Source organism: Leptodactylus fuscus, chromosome 8 (genome assembly GCF_031893055.1).
Source record: "Leptodactylus fuscus isolate aLepFus1 chromosome 8, aLepFus1.hap2, whole genome shotgun sequence".
Classification (NCBI taxonomy): domain Eukaryota; kingdom Metazoa; phylum Chordata; class Amphibia; order Anura; family Leptodactylidae; genus Leptodactylus; species Leptodactylus fuscus.
Genome location: NC_134272.1, coordinates 84,023,710 through 84,042,527, shown reverse-complemented (window position 1 = coordinate 84,042,527; position 18,818 = coordinate 84,023,710). Strand labels below are relative to the sequence as shown.

The 18,818-nt window shown below is 39.3% G+C and overlaps 1 protein-coding gene across 1 annotated transcript in view; it reads right to left on the bottom strand.

Moving 5' to 3' along the window:
- LRP1B (LDL receptor related protein 1B) overlaps positions 1 to 8,154 on the bottom strand; it is a 1,094,775-nt gene extending 1,086,621 nt beyond the window's left edge. The window contains exon 1 of the mRNA XM_075284520.1: positions 7,839 to 8,154. Within this exon, the coding sequence (XP_075140621.1) occupies positions 7,839 to 7,920 (82 nt within the window). The 5' untranslated portion in view covers positions 7,921 to 8,154. The remainder of the gene's footprint in view (positions 1 to 7,838) is intronic.
- Between the last annotated feature and the right edge of the window lie 10,664 nt (positions 8,155 to 18,818).

The following is an 18,818-nucleotide window of genomic DNA, read 5'->3' as shown; positions in this document are numbered from 1 at the left end:
TTTCTAAGCATTCTGTATTATCTGCAGTTTATCCATTCCGTGTAATAAGAGGTTAGTACAATTAAGGAGAATCTCCAGATGTCCCCCATAAGTAACAATGGAATGATCAAATGTTCTGTGCTATAAGTCCCTTTTGTAATTAGTGCAAAATCCACTCACTTTCCACAATATGCTCTTTTTATCTAGTCAGTTGCCATGGTTTTATACTGTTTTTTATCAAAAAGTTTATGTTTTTATCACTTAATTCTGTCAGAATGTATTAGAGACTGCAATATGACCTGAACATGATACAGTACTTTCTATGTCTGCATTGTTTATGAGGGAGACAGGAGGCAGCACTACCTGTTCCTATATTAGTTATGTAAAGACAAGGAGGCAGTACTAACTGTGCCTATATTAGTTACGTGAAGACCAGGAGGCAGTACTATATGTGCCTATATTAGTTATGAGGGAGATAGGAGGCAGCACAATCTTTGCCTATATTAGTTATGTGAAGACAAGGAGGCAGTACTACCTGTGCCTATATTAGTTATGTGAAGACAAGGAGGCAGTACTACCTGTGCCTATATTAGTTATGTGAAGACAAGGAGGCAGTACTACCTGTGCCTATATTAGTTATGTGAAGACAAGGAGGTAGCACAATCGGTGCCTATATTAGTTACGTGAAGACCAGGAGGCAGTACTATATGTGCCTATATTAGTTATGTGAAGACAAGGAGGTAGCACAATCGGTGCCTATATTAGTTATGTGAAGACAAGGAGGCAGTACTACCTGTGCCTATATTAGTTATGTGAAGACAAGGAGGCAGTACTACCTGTGCCTATATTAGTTATGTGAAGACAAGGAGGCAGTACTATATGTGCCTATATTAGTTATGAGGGAGATAGGAGGCAGCACAATCTTTGCCTATATTAGTTATGTGAAGACAAGGAGGCAGTACTACCTGTGCCTATATTAGTTATGTGAAGACAAGGAGGTAGCACAATCGGTGCCTATATTAGTTATGTGAAGACAAGGAGGCAGCACTACCTGTGCCTATATTAGTTATGTGAAGACAAGGAGGTAGCACAATCGGTGCCTATATTAGTTATGTGAAGACAAGGAGGCAGTACTATCTGTACCTATATTAGTTATGTGAAGACAAAGAGGCAGTACTGTCTGTGCCTATATTAGTTATGTGAAGACAAGGAAGCAGTACTATCTATTCCTACAGTTGTTACAGAGAGCAGTACTACCTGGCATTATTTACCTGGTTACAGAGAGCAGTACTACCTACATTATTTACAGGAAAAAACAAGGAAACGGTGCTACTTTTGCCCACATTTATTTATGGATGGGGAGGGTGGCAGCACTATCTGTGCCTACATAAATTAAGAGAAGACAAGGAGACAGTACTACCTATCTCTATGGTGGTTAAAGGGGTAGTAGAAGTTCAGTACTACCCTTGACTCCATTATTTATAGGAAACAAATACTGTGCTACCTGTGGCTACAATATTTACCAGGGAGACGGGAGGCAGTACTATCTGTGCATACATTAGTTATGAGAAGACAAGGAGAAAGTACTATCAATGTCTACAAAGTTTAGTGGAGAGACAGGAGAGCAATACTATCTTTACCTGCCTTACCTACAGGGGAAACAAATGATCAATACTACCTATATCTGCATTATTTATAGTGCAGACAAGGAGGAAGTACTATCTGTGCCTACATTATTTATAGGAAGAGAATGAAGAAGTTTTATGCCTATTGTGGTTATGGGAGAGTATAGCATAGTACAGTCAGATGTGGTAGCACCTGTAGAGCCTGGCTGGATAGGTGGCTGAGCATGCCATGTGTGTGTTTTTATCATATAGAAGTCTTTTTACTTAGCTATACTTGTGAATATATGGACTATATAAGTTTTTAGCTAAATCTTTCCGGGTTCTTATGTCTTGTGATTGGTCTAATAATAAATACACACTTAGAAGGATGAAATAAAACTTGTATTGGTTTCAAAGAAAGAGAAGGAAAGTGAACTTTACAGCTACGGAGAACTCCACAATGCCCTTTGTTCTCAGGTCATGGTGGAGTAAGCTATATTTATCCTTTAGGGACCATCTTGTGTATCTTTACCTGGTATGTAGCCTCCTTCAGTATCGTTGTTATATAGAGACAGGAGGATAGTGCTACCTGTGTCTACATTATTTACAGTGGAGAGGAGGAGGTAGCACTACCTGCAACTATATCATTTATTGGGACGGGGGCAAAACAGCAGTACTATCTGTGTGAAGGAAAAGGGAGATGGGGTTGTTTATGTTCAGAGAAGAACAGAGAGGCTCAACTAATGGTGCCTAAACCATTTACAGACAGAAATACATGTAGGAAGGCAGTATCAAGCCTTCCTGCACCATTTACTTGTAGAGACTAGGAGGCAGCACTGTACTTGCCTACTGTAGGGTGATAAAGAACAACACTATCTGTGCCTACACCAAAAAGTAACGGGAAACAAAATGCTATTTAATTACAGAAAGTGAGAGGAAGTCAATGCGACCGACGGTTCACTGCCATCATTTACTGGGAGAGTAGGGAAGGCAGTACAATCTGTGCCTATATCAGATTATAGGAAACATGATATACTGCTCCTCCTAGCAAGATGGCTGCTCCATTACACTCTAATGAAGGTACACAGATGGCGGTCATCTTTCTACTCCTTGCGTTACTGACATGTAATGACTATTACCCATTATAAATACACAATATTACAAATAATGCAACGAGATCAACACTATCCATGTACAAAACCATTATCTGTATTCTCTAGGCCAGATACTAGGAGCTTAACTAGAATGTTAAAGAGATCCTGCCTAATGGACCATAATTTAATAATGCTCAAAGTCAATAAGATCAACGAAATAATGACAGAATCGCTTTACAGGCAGTGATCAAGGAATTATCTACACGTATGGGCTTCCTATAATGTATGTTACAGCCAGTATATACAATAAAGCATACAAATGTGTCTCCTCTATAGATCCATCCCATGATCTTGGCAATACATTTCCTACTTCATTCCAAAGATTGTGTAATTTAAAGATGAAGACTGTATATTACAGATGGAGGCGCTGTTGCATTGTCGTCTATGGGAAAGAATTGGTAATTAATTGGTGAAAAGTGGTACTGCAACTAAGAGCATGTTACAGAGAGAAGATACTAGAACTCTGCTCATATGGAGATCTCTGAGCAAAATGATCAATGCAGTGAAATAAGCCAAACCCTAGATACACAATGGTGCAGGGACAGGATTGTAGGATTATACAGGGGATGTGTAGTGTGTTGGGATGTCCTTTCTTTAGTCCTTAGTTTGTGTTTTTTTCCAATGGCGGCCAAATGGTCCATGTTAATATAGAAGATGTCAAGTCCAACTACAGAAGAAAAGGAAATGCTTAAGGAGGTCTTATAGCCATCACTTCTCCTGGACATAGACTAGTATAGTAAGCCATAGCCAATATATTGTACAAGAGCTCTATCACATGAGAATACTATTATCAGGAAGGAACAGACATGACTCTATCTATCTATCTATCTATCTATCTATCTATCTATCTATCTATCTCCTATCTATCTATCTATCTATCTATCTCCTATCTATCTATCTATCTATCTATCTATCTCCTATCTATCTATCTATCTATCTATCTATCTATCTATCTCTTATCTATCTATCTATCTATCTATCTATCTATCTATCTCCTATCTATCTATCTATCTATCTATCTATCTATCTCCTATCTATCTATCTATCTATCTATCTATCTCCTATCTATCTATCTATCTATCTATCTATCTCTTATCTATCTATCTCCTATCTATCTATCTATCTATCTATCTATCTATCTATCTATCTATCTATCTTTCTATTTATCTGTCTATCCATTTATCTATCTACTTATCTGTATCTCTGCACTGTTTCTATCCAAATATCTATCATTTTGCACAATGAGTATATATTTATGTATCATGTATCACAATAAGTATATATTTCAATAAGCATCTATCACAATATCTATCTATCTATCTATCTATCTATCTATCTATCTATCTATCTATCTATCTATCTATCTATCATCTCCTATCTATCTATCTATCTATCTATCTATCTATCTATCTATCTATCATTATCTATCTATCTATCTATCTATCTATCTATCTATCTATCTATCTCCTATCTATCTATCTATCTATCTATCTATCTATCTATCTATCTATCTATCTATCTATCTCTATCTATTATCTATCTATCTATCTCCTATCTATCTATCTATCTATCTATCTATCTATCTATCTATCTATCTATCTCTATCTATTATCTATCTATCTATCTATCTCCTATCTATCTATCTATCTATCTATCTATCTATCTATCGAGAAATCTATCTATCTATCTATCTATCTATCTATCTATCTATCTATCTATCTATCGAGAAATCTATCTATCTATCTATCTATCTATCTATCTATCTATCTATCTATCTATCTCTATCTATTATCTATCTATCTATCTATCTATCGATAAATCTATCTATCTACCTATCTATCTCCTATCTATCTATCTATCTATCTATCTATCATCTATCTATCTATCTATCTATCTATCTATCTATCATCTCCAATCTATCTATCTATCTATCTATCTATCTATCTATCTATCTATCGATAAATCTATCTATCTACCTATCTATCTCCTATCTATCTATCTATCTATCTATCTATCTATCTATCTATCTATCTATCTACCTCTTTTCCTTTATCTATCTATCATCCATCCATCTATAGATACAGATCTGTCTCTGTCTATGATCTGTCTCATATCTCTGTCTGCCAGCCTTATACACCAGCAGTATCTCACACATGGCTCGGACTCGTCGCTGCTCAGACCTCCATCAACAACAACAAGCCTTTGGTTTTTTTTTAATCAAAGGATCTTTTCACTAGAGCCGAGCTTTTCATGACATGATTTATTCCTACACAGCCTCAGATATAGAGGACACGGGGGCTGAACCCCCCATAATAACATGTCACCTCCATCCTATTGTATAGCCAGTGCCCCTCACTGTGCACCATTGTGTCCTTCCCTCTGTAGCTGCAGGATCTGCACTTACAATACAATTTCCAGTAGGAAGTAAATATTGTACATGAGGGTGATAAGTACAGTAGGGAAGGCTCTGCTGGGACATTTAATATGGCGCCATCCTCATTTCATGCACTAATTAACATTACTACTGTCCCCGCCTGCCCTTTATTACCTCTTTAATAATGTTTGCTCTAACAATCTGTAGAAGTAGAATCCGGTAAGGAGAGGACACGGTTAAATGGGACCTGGTCATTAGGACTCTCTATCTCTTCCCCATATATCTATACAGTATAATATTGCTGTCATGAGATAGAGAGCTCAGATAAACTCCCCCTGGTGGTGGGAATCGGCATTGCGCAAGCATTCAAGCCAATAAATTACCAATACAGTAAAAAAAAAAATGTAATTAACTTAAATGCAACTTAATGCAATATAAGTAATTTATTTTATTATATATTATGTATCTAAGACCAAAGCATATAAGTAATAATGCAAATCATGTTCGTTTCATATGTAATATAAAAAAAAAATCAATTTTATTTATTTTTTTTTACAAGAATTAGCAACAAAGTATCACATTTCTTATCATTTCCAAAGTGGGAATACAACTAAATTATTTTCTATAGGGGTATAATAGAATCCAACCTTTCTGCAGCATCACATAGACACTTTATATTGGCATTGTACATATTATAATGCATGTCATACATGATAACTCTCAGATGAGAATGGATCCATCCGGCCTAAGCATCGCAGTCAATTATTTTAGCAATTAATTTCAGATTTTACTGTACTATAGGTGATATCCCTTTAAAAGATGGATGCCCCCAATTTATTACAAGTGCAAGTATCATGATAAGACGTATATTGTAATGAAAGTCTCATCTAGACGGAGGGGAAGAAGATCCAGCACAGAACATAGGATCATTCATCCCCAATGTGGAGGTATTGAGATCTCCGGGTCATTTGAATACGTTTCCATTGACATTCAGTTCACAAACTAATCGCAATGCAAAGATCACAACCCCTGAATGAAAACGCCAACTCTGAAGAGCAGATTTTTCAAAGTGCCATATGACTCCTAAGGACTCATTAATCTTGGGCCAAACCACGGTTGGAGATGTGGAATAGACTCGTTCGGCTTTACCTATCAATTCTATTCATTTGGGTAGACAGAGGACACCTGTGCGCCCGCACCTCACCAGATAGCGCCCACCATTCTCCATCCGCCATGGTGGTAAAAGTTTCCGCACGCTTACATGTGTTTCTAATGGAGGGTACTTGTTCTCCCCAGTGATATTTATAGGCTTTATGATCCAGACGGCTTTAACTAACAAGAAAATATTAACTAATTTGGCCAACGGCGGGGAAAGGAACTCAGAAGCTCCTCAGCAAGACATTTGTACAAATCACCTTGGTAACACATCTTCCTTCTGCAAATACTCCAGCAGACTTGGACCAAGAATGTGCAAGGACCCTTAGTGACAAACAGAATTATATCTCCTGTCCAACCCAAATACCATATGGTGCAGGATGAATAGAGGAACTGAGATTGCTCATGGGGGGGGAACGGACTGTCTAAGGCGATATTAATGAGGGGCCCAAACAGGCCATGCACCCATTGTATGGAATTATTATGGATATTTGCTCAGGATAGTGCACCAAGTCCATGCAATTGGCAGGCAGTGGTTAAAGGGGTTGTGTTATTACACTCATCTTAAAACCAAATAAAAAAATCCAATGGAGCAATGTAGATATTTAATAAAGCACATACAATAGTGTATCCACAGACCCAGCCAGCAGGGCAATCTATCGCTCACTGCAGAGTTTACATTCTTTAGACTTGGAATAATTCCCCCTTCCCCAGTGGATACGATACCAATATCTACCTTCATATGCTGTGCCATAAGGTGTAGCATATGCCATTAATGAGCACATTATACATGCATGCTTTCCCCCTTTAAATCTCATTTCTGGATTCTTCAAGGTAAAGGACATTGACTGCACATCAGCACATAGAGCCAGCATTTAGCAGAATAACTTGGAATAACATGACTGCCTGGAGTCTCCCATATCCTTCTCTGCAACCTCCTATACACATCAATGGAAACACAACAAAAGTTCCAGCAGGCTCACATAGTTATTAGAGAACCCCGGCTGTCTGTTGCCAGTGTGTTGACAGCTATCGATTGCCATTGGCTTTCTTGAGAGATCCATAGTTGAAATCACAAAACCCCCCCAAAAAATAAACTAGCCTTTCATCCCTGACAATGACTGGAGCAAGGATAGGAGAAGTTTACGAGGTATTGTTGTTTAGCACCATCTCTCTATAATCTGCTGTAAAATCCTCTTCCACTATGCCATTGCTACCATCTACATGTGAACCTTATGATAACAGAGCTGCAAGCACACACATAGACAAGGAAACACAGGTAGCAGGGACACGATTCCAGCTGGAGGGTTACAATCCAAGGCAATAAAGACCCCGCATTGTCCATACAATTTCTGTGTCCTAGATGTATTCTGCAGCAATCCACATTGACTATCCAGCCCTCTTTCTACATACTGTACTTTCTCATTGCAGCTCAACGCCTGGCAAAGCAGCTGAATCTCAGCAGAGACAATGTACAGCCAACACATTCATCGCTCCAAGCTGCAGATCTCTCTGTCCTTAAGCTTCACAGATAAGTTCTTAAGTTTATGGCAAGAAATGAAGGTTGCTTACCTGCTTCAGCTCCCAGTGTCAGCACCTTAGCCATAGGTAATAATCCTGATAGAGTCAATAAGGCTAGGAGGAACTGAGACATGGTTGCAGTGTGAAGCTTGCAGCTGCCTCACTGCACACTCACTTACTAAGTCAGCAGCAATTTACAATTGTCAGTGGAAATTCTTGTGCTAAGTGAGCCAGCCTGCCTTCCCTCTGCTTCTAGCAGGACTGTAGGTGTGTGTATGTGTGTGAGCTTCTTGTGTGTCTTGACTTCTCAATGCAGAATACGCCTGATCTTACATCACACAAGAGGGGCAGTGAGAGATGCCAGCAGACCAGGATCCACTGATTAATCACAGAAATCTGCCATAGACATCCCTTCCCTCCACATAAATCACATCTATTACTAAGTAACACAACAGGGGGACATGCATTGCCAGACTGATACATTTCCACACTGATACATTTACAAACTGATACATTGTAAATAACAGATTTATTGCATTCTCATTGCTAATCTGTTCCCTCTCCGAGCATCTCAGCCCAATGTGTTACCTCTCCATCCATTTACACAAAGGGGCTCAGCTATACCATGGCATGGGGGTGAGGGGTTAATACTGTATTTGGGCTGCTGATGGATTACTAGCATGGCATTGGGATGGGGAGCAGAGGGACATAATGGATGATTCAGCATTTAGCTGTAAATATCATGTACATGAGTCATCCATTAAATGGTCCAAATTGGACCGAATACGAACCCTCGGATAGGAGTACAAAGGATGCCCCCTTATGTTAACTTAGCATAAAGCAGGGTGACATTACACAATAGGACATTCTCATAAGCCAAGGGGTTTATCCGGGGTGGCGGATGGATTATTAACCTTTTAGTTGCCATGGCTTGTGTTTAGTGTGGGGGGGATTATGATTTTTAATTTTTTTTTTTACTCTTGCGTTTGTGCTTTTCAGCTCAGGCGAGATAATGACGGCAAAGCTCATTTTTCATTAAGCCATGTTTGGGTTGCTGTAGTTTTAATTAGGTGTTTAATGAGATTTGTGTCTTCTAATTGTGAGCTCATGAATGCAGAGAAAGGAAAGGTATTATAGATCATTGCGGTTGGCAGGTGGAGGGGCTGTAGCAGCTATTATGGTAGGGACTTGACCTCTTCTATAGGGAATTGTCATTACATGTATATAGCCAAGGAAACAGAGGTGGCCTTAGAAAATGCAATATATGCTATACAGGTATTGTCTGCAAGGCTTGACGCACATTGTAATCTCTTAGGTGATTAAATGGTTAAATGATGATGATGTGTGAAATAACCCTAGGGTTTGTAGGGAGTCTAGGGTAGCGCTATTATTGATGCAGGGATGTGGGTTATTACACATATACTGTATATGCTGTATGCTATATACCACAGGATATAGTCTATATACTCCCAAATCCTGGAATATGTGGGTGACAACCCAAAGGGTATCAGCATTACTTTGTAGTGTGGGAGGAAACTGGAGGGACTATAGGACCAAAGGAATCCTATACAAACATAGTCTACAGAGGTTGTGCTTGGCCGGATTCATACCCAGGGCTCCGGCCAGGCAAGAGAAATAACCAATGAGCCGCCCATACCCATTGTGTTGTCACTTGTGGTATAATTTGGTGGTCGGAGTGCATTAGTAATGATCTGATATTCCCAATATTAATTAATAATAATGTAATGGTAATGCTGGTGTGTATGGTGATGTATGGTACATTCCAGTATATTGTATGTTTATGTTAGTTTTAGGGTTTTTCCTGTAGCATGTATTTGTGTATATATCTGTGTTTGGGAGAAGAATACTGGTATGTAAGTAAGTCCTGGTAGAAAAGGAGAACACGCTTTAGCACCACTTTTTGGAAGGTAGTTCCCTATAGATCAATGCCTAGTTTTCATGAAACCTAGTAGCATAAATTGTGAATATAACAACACCAGAATATTTCCTCGAAAAGGAAGAAAGTCCCATCTACAGGCAGATGTTTCGAGTTTATTGTCTCTTATCAGTGCCATACAGGATACTAGCTGACTGGGACTTATACCAAGGAGGATTTAGTTGCATATTCTTATTCATCCATAGCATGGCATGCATGATGTAAGATGTCCCTGTATTCCAGAAGGTGATATCTATGAAATAAGACACAGTACCCCTTCTGATCCATGTCTATGTCCTCTCCCCCAGCCAGTCAGTATTTCACTTTCCACTTATAAGAGACAATGAACTCGAAAGAACTGTCTACACATGGGTCTGTCCTCCTTTGGCTTGGCTTGTATCCTTGGCTATATTCCTAGCTACTAGATAGGCAATGATCTAAATGGAGATACCTTCCAAAAGGTGGAGCTAGAAAAAGTTCCCCCTTTCTACCAAGGAGGACTTGCTTGCATTTTCTTCTCCCAGAATCCATAGGGCATGTATGATCTAACAGGTCTCTGTACACCATAAGATGTTGTCTCCTTAATGAGATATAGTATCCCATCTGACCCATTGTATGTATGTTTGTCAGAGTATAAGATTATATATGTGTGTACGTGTATCTGTGTGCATGTATGTGTGTGTAGCACATAACATAGTATAAGTTAGTGTGTTATATGTGAGTATACACGTGCGCTCTGCTATGATGTCTTGATTTTAAGTGTTACATGACATGATCCACATTATATTATTAGGTCAGTGTATTGTACAGAGGTGTCCTCATTGAATTGATCTCCAATCTGGTTGTGGATTCCAATTTGTCACTAAATCAAGTCAACACAATGTGATGATGACATGCAACCAAAAATTCTTCTGAATGTGGACATTTGAGTGTTACAGTATACTGTGTATAGTATATGTGTGTAAGTGTATCCACGTATGGATTTGGGCAGATATAGCCATGTCTACTTGAATCTGATAACTGGTAACAATAAGCCATTGAAAACAATGGGAAAAGGTTTGATCAAACTGATGGGAACTGTTAACTTAAAGGGGTCATCCATAAAGAGGAACAACCCATGGGATGGCCAAGGGTATATACAGTCCTATGAAAAAGTTTGGGCACCCCTATTAATCTTAATCATTTTTAGTTCTAAATATTTTGGTGTTTGCAACAGCCATTTCAGTTTGATATATCTAATAACTGATGGACACAGTAATATTTCAGGATTGAAATGAGGTTTATTGTACTAACAGAAAATGCGCAATATGCATTAAACCAAAATTTGACCGCTGCAAAAGTATGGGCACCCTTATCATTTTATTGATTTGAATACTCCTAACTACTTTTTACTGACTTACTGAAGCACAAAATTGGTTTTGTAACCTCAGTGAGCTTTGAACTTCATAGCCAGATGTATCCAATCATGAGAAAAGGTATTTAAGGTGGCCAATTGCAAGTTGTTCTACTATTTGAATCTCCTCTGAAGAGTGGCATCATGGGCTACTCAAAACAACTCTCAAATGATCTGAAAACAAAGATTGTTCAACATAGTTGTTCAGGGGAAGGATACAAAACGTTGTCTCAGAGATTTAACCTGTCAGTTTCCACTGTGAGTAACATAGTAAGGAGATGGAAGACCACAGGGACAGTTCTTGTTAAGCCCAGAAGTGGCAGGCCAAGAAAAATATCAGAAAGGCAGAGAAGAAGAATGGTGAGAACAGTCAAGGACAATCCACAGACCACCTCCAAAGAGCTGCAGCATCATCTTGCTGCAGATGGTGTCACTGTGCATCGGTCAGCTATACAGCGCACTTTGCACAAATAGAAGCTGTATGGGAGAGTGATGAGAAAGAAGCCGTTTCTGCACGTACGCCACAAATAGAGTTGCCTGAGGTATGAAAAAGCACATTTGGACAAGGCAGCTTCATTTTGGAAACAAAAATTGAGTTGTTTGGTTATAAAAAAAAGGCGTTATGCATGGCGTCCAAAAAGAAACAGCATTCCAAGAAAAACACATGCTACCCACTGTAAAATTTGGTGGAGGTTCCATCATGCTTTGGGGCTGTGTGGCCAATGCCGGCATCGGGAATCTTGTTAAAGTTGAGGGTCGCATGGGTTCCACTCAGTATCAGAATAATGTTCAAGAATCAGTGACGAAGTTGAAGTTACGCCGGGGATGGATATTTCAGCAAGACAATGATCCAAAACACCGCTCCAAATCCTCAGGCATTCATGTAGAGGAACAATTACAATGTTCTGGAATGGCCATCCCAGTCCCCAGACCTGAATATCATTGAACATCTGTGGGATGATTTGAAGCGGGCTGTCCATGCTCGGCGACCATCTAACTTAACTGAACTTGAATTGTTTGTCCAAAATACCTTCATCCAGGATCCAGGAACTGATTAAAAGCTACAGGAAGTGACTAGAGGCTGTTATCTTTGCAAAAGGAGGATCTACTAAATATTAATGTCACTTTTCTGTTGAGGTGCCCATACTTTTGCACCGGTCAAATTTTGGTTTAATGCATATTGCGCATTTTCTGTTAGTACAATAAACCTCATTTCAATCCTGAAATATTACTGTGTCCATCAGTTATTAGATATATCAAACTGAAATGGCTGCTGCAAACACCAAAATATTTAGAACTAAAAATGATTAAGATTAATAGGGGTGCCCAAACTTTTTCATAGGACTGTATATATATATATATATATATATATATATATATATATATATATACTCAGCTATGCCAGGTTCTCTGCTGGTCCTCTTAATACTTATGTATCTGCTGAGACTAGTCAGTGGCCTCAGTGGTGGCTGCTAAGTGTGTGATATATGTGAGTGATGTCATCAGTTCTGTCATTGTGGTGTCATCACGTCTGTATGTATCCATTGTTTTCAATAATGGTCTTGATAATCCCCGCCCCACTACATTCATGCTGCGACATACATTGGACACATCCTCCGGAGTCTTCCAAGCAGACCTGTATACTAACTCCTTGCTGGTATATATTTCTGGAATCATTTATGCCAGAAAACTCACTTTGTAGCTGCAATGTTCCCTGAGATCTAATGTTCCCAGCAATGTTCCCTTGGATCTAATGACGTCATCACTTTATGAGAACATACTCTGTTAATTACCTATAAATCAGGCACATTAAGGACACGCATAGTAACATACAGAATAGTTATTTCAATGCTCTCAGACATTTGTGGCATTTTAGAAATAAACCGGAGAAATCTTAAACCCCGGGGAGAACAAGGTTTTGCAATGAGACTAAAGTTCTTACTGTTCATAGAGAATGGGGAATTTATTGAGAATGAAATTTTCTATTCCAGTCGTAATAAAGGTTTCGGATGGCCTCTGAATTATCAAGGGGCTCCGGCTTTACTAAATCATAAACTGATTTAGATTTCCCACTTAGCTATTTATCTATAGCCTATAATTATAACGAGTGTCCCCCATGCACAGGAAGTGGCAAACAACCTGCAGAATAGGCATGTGGTGCATCCTTGGCATAAGAAAGGACCTTGCACCAAAGATGTGCCAAATTATTGCCCATCCACATCAGAAAACTGTCATAGATGGTTGATACCTAGGGTTGAGCCGATCTTGAGATTTCAGGATCGATTTTAAAATCTGATTTCTGATAATTTTCCACCCGATCCCGATCGTGATCATGAAATTTGTTCGATCACCGATCGGGATCCGATCTTTTCCAATCCTGATCGCTCAACCCTAGTGGTATATTGTATATCAAAATCTGATTTTCCAGTCGATCCCGAGTCTGATTTGCTCGATCACCGATCGGGATCCGATCTTTTCCGATCCCGATCGCTCAACCCTATTGATACCCCTTTGCTCCTTCCATGAATCCTTATATACTTTTACATTGCCTCCTTTTTTTTAGTATTTTCTCAAGATGAAATGTGTAAAAATAATCACAACCTAGACAACCTCTACTCAGATCGAACCTTGACCAGTGATTGCCTGGTCACCATTGATCAGGCTTCAGAAATCCCCCGTGGTCGTCTACGATTAGACTAGATGTCCCATGTGGCGGCCACTATAGGAGAAATGTTGTAACACAAACTGGCTGTGGAATTGTCCATCCATGTGGACTAGAACAAAAGCTGATATTTGATATCACCTCCTGGAACTTCTCTCTATGACTTCTATATATCGTTGAGGGTTGTCCTCGGAAGACTTTTTGTCATATCTGGTGTTTACTTGGATGATGCAAAGCCTATGGACAAAGATGGAGCTGATTTTGATTGTGTCTTCATCCCCAGGTCAACTTTGTAGCTTAGCAGTTCTTATAGGAATCAAGGTTCCAAAGAGAATGGCCATCTCCAATTCCTTCCAATTCGGCTGGCAAAGCTGAATACCAAATCAGATCATTCCATATAAACATCTACTATAATGTTTACCAATACATTTACCATATATACAAGCCTTGAACATAATATTGTATATTGTATATACTGTATATGGTCTGTACATGCGTGTACGTGGACCATTATAAATGTAACGTATATATGTAATATTTCCCAGCACTGATCTCCTTTTATAAATAGTTCAAGGTCGCGCAGGGGAGAATCTGATGGTCTGAATGTGTTTCAACATGAAATTATACAGCAATAATCCACCTTAAGAGCTTATGCACAAATACGTCCCACTGCTTAATACATAACCTGCCTTGTATGCATTAATGTTACTACCAGAATTCATTTATCACATCGAGTATTGCACACGCTGAAATCCACATGCGCACGCGGTGTAGAATTATACAAGAGATATTAATGCCCTGTGGTCGGCTGGTGGGAATCACCTCGAAAAATCAATAAAGGTATATAAAAAGCGGAGCCCTTAACCCGCTTCATTATTCCCCTTGCAATTATTTCAATGTCACTGACTTTAACTCATTACATTATGGATGTCATTCGCCACATACACTTAGGTTGCCGCGCTGCATTATACGGCGCCGGAGACACTTTTGGACGGAGGTCGTAAAACGGACACACAATTGAAAAAAACAACCAAAAAAATCATAAAATGCACAAAATGGGCAACCAACCAACTTTATTATGGATGATCTGTTTACTATTAAAGGGGTTCTCTTAGATTTTAATATTGAGAACCGACGCTGAGGATAGATCATCGATATCGAGTGGACCACCACCATCTAGCTGATAGGAGGAGCCATGGCACCAGTAAAAGACAGTGTACAGAGCCGGAGGTATACAACACCATACGCTCTGGGTGATTTATCAATACATGTACGCCCGTTTCCTTGCATAGATGTGTGAAAATGGGAACAACTTGCACCAAAGATTAGGGTTGAGTGAACGGGATCGGAAAAGATCGGATTTCAGTCGGCGATCAAGCAAATTTCACGATCAGGATCGGCTGGGAAATGATCGGAAATCGGACTTTGAAATCTCAAGATCGGCTCAATCCTAAAAGTGACTTTTCCCATAGAGAAGCATTGACTAGAGTTGAGCGATCTGGATCGGAAAAGATCGGATTCCAATCGGCGATCAAGCAAATTTCATTATCGCAATCGGGATCGACTGGAAAATGATCGGAAATCGTATTTTAAAATCGATCCTGAAATCTCAAGATCGGCTCAACCCTATCAAAGATCCATCATATCGCCCCGTTTTCTTCCTCACTTCCCATCTTTCGCAAAATGTTGGTAGAGCAAGGCAGAGAACGGGGCCAGTCGGGATGGGGACACCACACCCCAATAAATTTATTATAACTTGAACTAGTTTTCAAGAATACAGAGATTCTACACCATCTCCTGGCTGGCATAGACTTCCATTCTGGGGCACTGGGCATGTGCTTGATTTATTAAGAGGCCGAGTCTCTTGATAATTCAGGAACCTTGTGCCAGGCAGTGGTTTCATTAAGAATAAACGATAGTCTTAATAAATCTACCCAACTGTGTAGTGGTCAAGCCAGGTAAATGGTAGCTTAACTGCAGTAACCTGACTCAACCACTACATAGTGTGTGGCGCTGCCGGTGTTCTACTATGTACACTATGCTACAATGTTGATATCAGCCGATCGCTGCCCCATCACTGATTCATGTCCTATCCTAAGGGTAACTCATCCATATCAAGATCAGCAAGAGGCCTTTGTGACAAAATCATCAAGACTTCAAGTTTTTTCTGGATCTCCAAGACTCTCCCAAGAATAATAACGTATCATCCAGTGGCCGAACTACACTATGGTAAGAGGAAATCTCAATTTCTTTTAAAGGAATATTCCTTTTGTATAATGTTGTGTTATAGATGTGTCCACCCTTTACGTTCTTCAGTGTCTGATATTATAAATTGTATACAATATTATGGTAAGCTACTAAAACCCTCAGAAGGCTGTAATTCACATCATGACCACTGGGTGCTGACACATAAACACATCTAGGATAGACAACTTGTGACAGAGTATCATAAAATCATGTTGGTCAGGCAGGTCATCTTGGATAATTCATCTTGGGCTATGTCAAACCAAAAAGAAGGGTAAGAAAGAACACATCTGTACATTACTAGGAACATTTTGATCTCTAAGGATTTAACTTCAGAGCCCCTGCAAACCCAGTAATAAAAAGACAAAGGTTCCTTTTGGCGTATAGTCTTTGGATGCTGCTGTAAAAGTAATGGCAAAACAGCTCGAGTGACTTCAATGAAGTGGATTCCTCACAAAAATATTGCAAAGATGTATCGACCATGTTGGAACATTTAGGCTATTTGTTGCTACATTGTTTATTAACATGTATTTGTAGTGTAAGATTTTCCTACCTTAGTGAAGCTCTTCAGCTTCCCAGCAACCTCTTGACTTCCTTCCTGGTTGAGTATACTATTTGGTCATACATAATCTTTCCAGTGCCACAGACTTGCTTTAGGTCGATCCTACTCGAACAACAGAATATGTAAAAAGACTGCAGAATAAATCAAGTTATTTATGTATCAAGAAAAAGAGCTTGCTAAAAAGTATAGAAGCAAAGAAAACTGTAAAGGATATAGTGATTGTATATACCGTTCTGGACAAACTAGACTCAAAACCAGCTCGTCTTGGAAGGATGTAATAAAGGAAATAGCACCCGAGGGTTAACCTATAGTACAGAATGGAATTTCGGGGGGTATTTCAATGTTTTTGTTGGGATTGATGGTGCCCTTAATGGGGTCCCCCAATTTGGGACTCCACTTCCATATAGAGCATTAGGGAGTTCCCAGCTAATAGAGACGGGTCCTTTGTTCTGGATCCATCACAATAGACGATAAAACCCCTAGTGACCCATCATTACATCACTACTGACAATAGATGATGCCACAGCTTATCTCCACCCCCAAAACATATCTAGAAAACTCTCCCATAGACCTCAATAACTTGACTCCGAAATATTACTTCTTATGGCCATGACTATGCTGTAAAGCAGATCAGTAAATGCTGCTACGAGAGCAGAAGCAAGATGGCCGCCCCATAATCATGGATATAAAATAAAATAAAAAAATCTTAGCAGTAATAAAAGCAGATTAGAGAAAAAATATAGATTAGGTTTCAATCAATACATTTTTAAAAGTCCTGAGCGGCGAAGAAATGTATCTGATAAGAAGGGCAGGCAGACGCCATCGGACGCCCACAAATAGGCAAATGAAAATCGATGACTATAATTTTTATATTGTCACAGAACAATCCGAGCTTTACTATGGCTGCCGTCTCCCGTTCTATATCTATATCCAATAACAACCCATCATATCCCTTTGTCTTGCCGTCAGCGGGGGATCGGCGCAATCCTGATTCCTTGGTGTTTAGCAAATACTTTAGACTAAATTTTCTCCTTCTTTTACTCCAGTTGTTCAACATTATGGCTATCTCATTACACTGTCGGCATCCTGACATCCTGATAGCATCCTTTACTGCAAATTAAAAAACGGATTATAATTTATTCATATATTACAAAGCAAATTATACAGTACGGAACGTACAGCAATTTCGCTCAAGTGACTCTTCCTTTTCTTATGAAGGAAAGAAAAGACATCAAAATGCACATATCAAATATTTTAATTTACATGTTCTCATCTTTTTCCGCCGTGGCGATAGTAGACTAAGGAAATTCTCGGGGATTTTTTGGTGGGGATTTCTATCTGCTGTTGCCATGAGCGTCTATAGAAGAATGGATCAGGGTTGGGGGAGGGGAGAGTAATTAATATTGGGATAATAGGCTCATAAAACGTCAAATAAAAATTCTTCGTAAGTGGCAGAATATTTTATCCCCACATTATTCTCTAGCTAGAAATCCACAGCAACACTTAGGATGTTAATCTTCTAACACAATCTATTGACTGGAGTTGGGTGATATCAGCCTATATCAGGAGAGGAATATGCTGATCTGGTGGTAACTAGAGGACAGAGCTGTGTGGCATGGAAACAACGGTATGGCGTACAACAGGTTGGGTTAGAACACCCTAAATCCAATCAAATCAGCAGCAGGAGAGGAGTGTGATGACTTTGCAGGAGGCAGTGACTTGTGCTTTCACGTCATCAGGACTGACCTTTATGTGACATTGATGTGTCAAGAAATGGGGGCCTAAATAATAGGCTGTATCCAATCATAGAAAAAATGTGGTGAAAACAGAAGAAGAGGAGTATACTGAACTTGTTGGAGGTAGTGAACTAAGAACTTGCATGATGTTACTGAGGACAGGCCTTTGTGGTGAAGGGACATGGCTTGAAACATCAGTCTTCATAGTCTATAAGACTATGGTGACAGCAGTGGGAAAAGACTATGTTGATGTTGCAGGAAGAAGTGACCTTTTCAGTTGTATGATCATTGTAGTGAGTGCAGTTTTATGTGTGACAGTGACATGTTATGTAGTGAGAGTCAGAACATTTTAGACAGTCCAAGCAGCAGGAGAAGAGTGGGCTGACCTTGTGGAATTCATTGACTTGTGCATTCCAGATGTGAGTGACAACAAGACTGAGTGACAGGGATGTCATGAAATGGGCAGAAAATCAACTTTATAGTAAATTAGATCATACA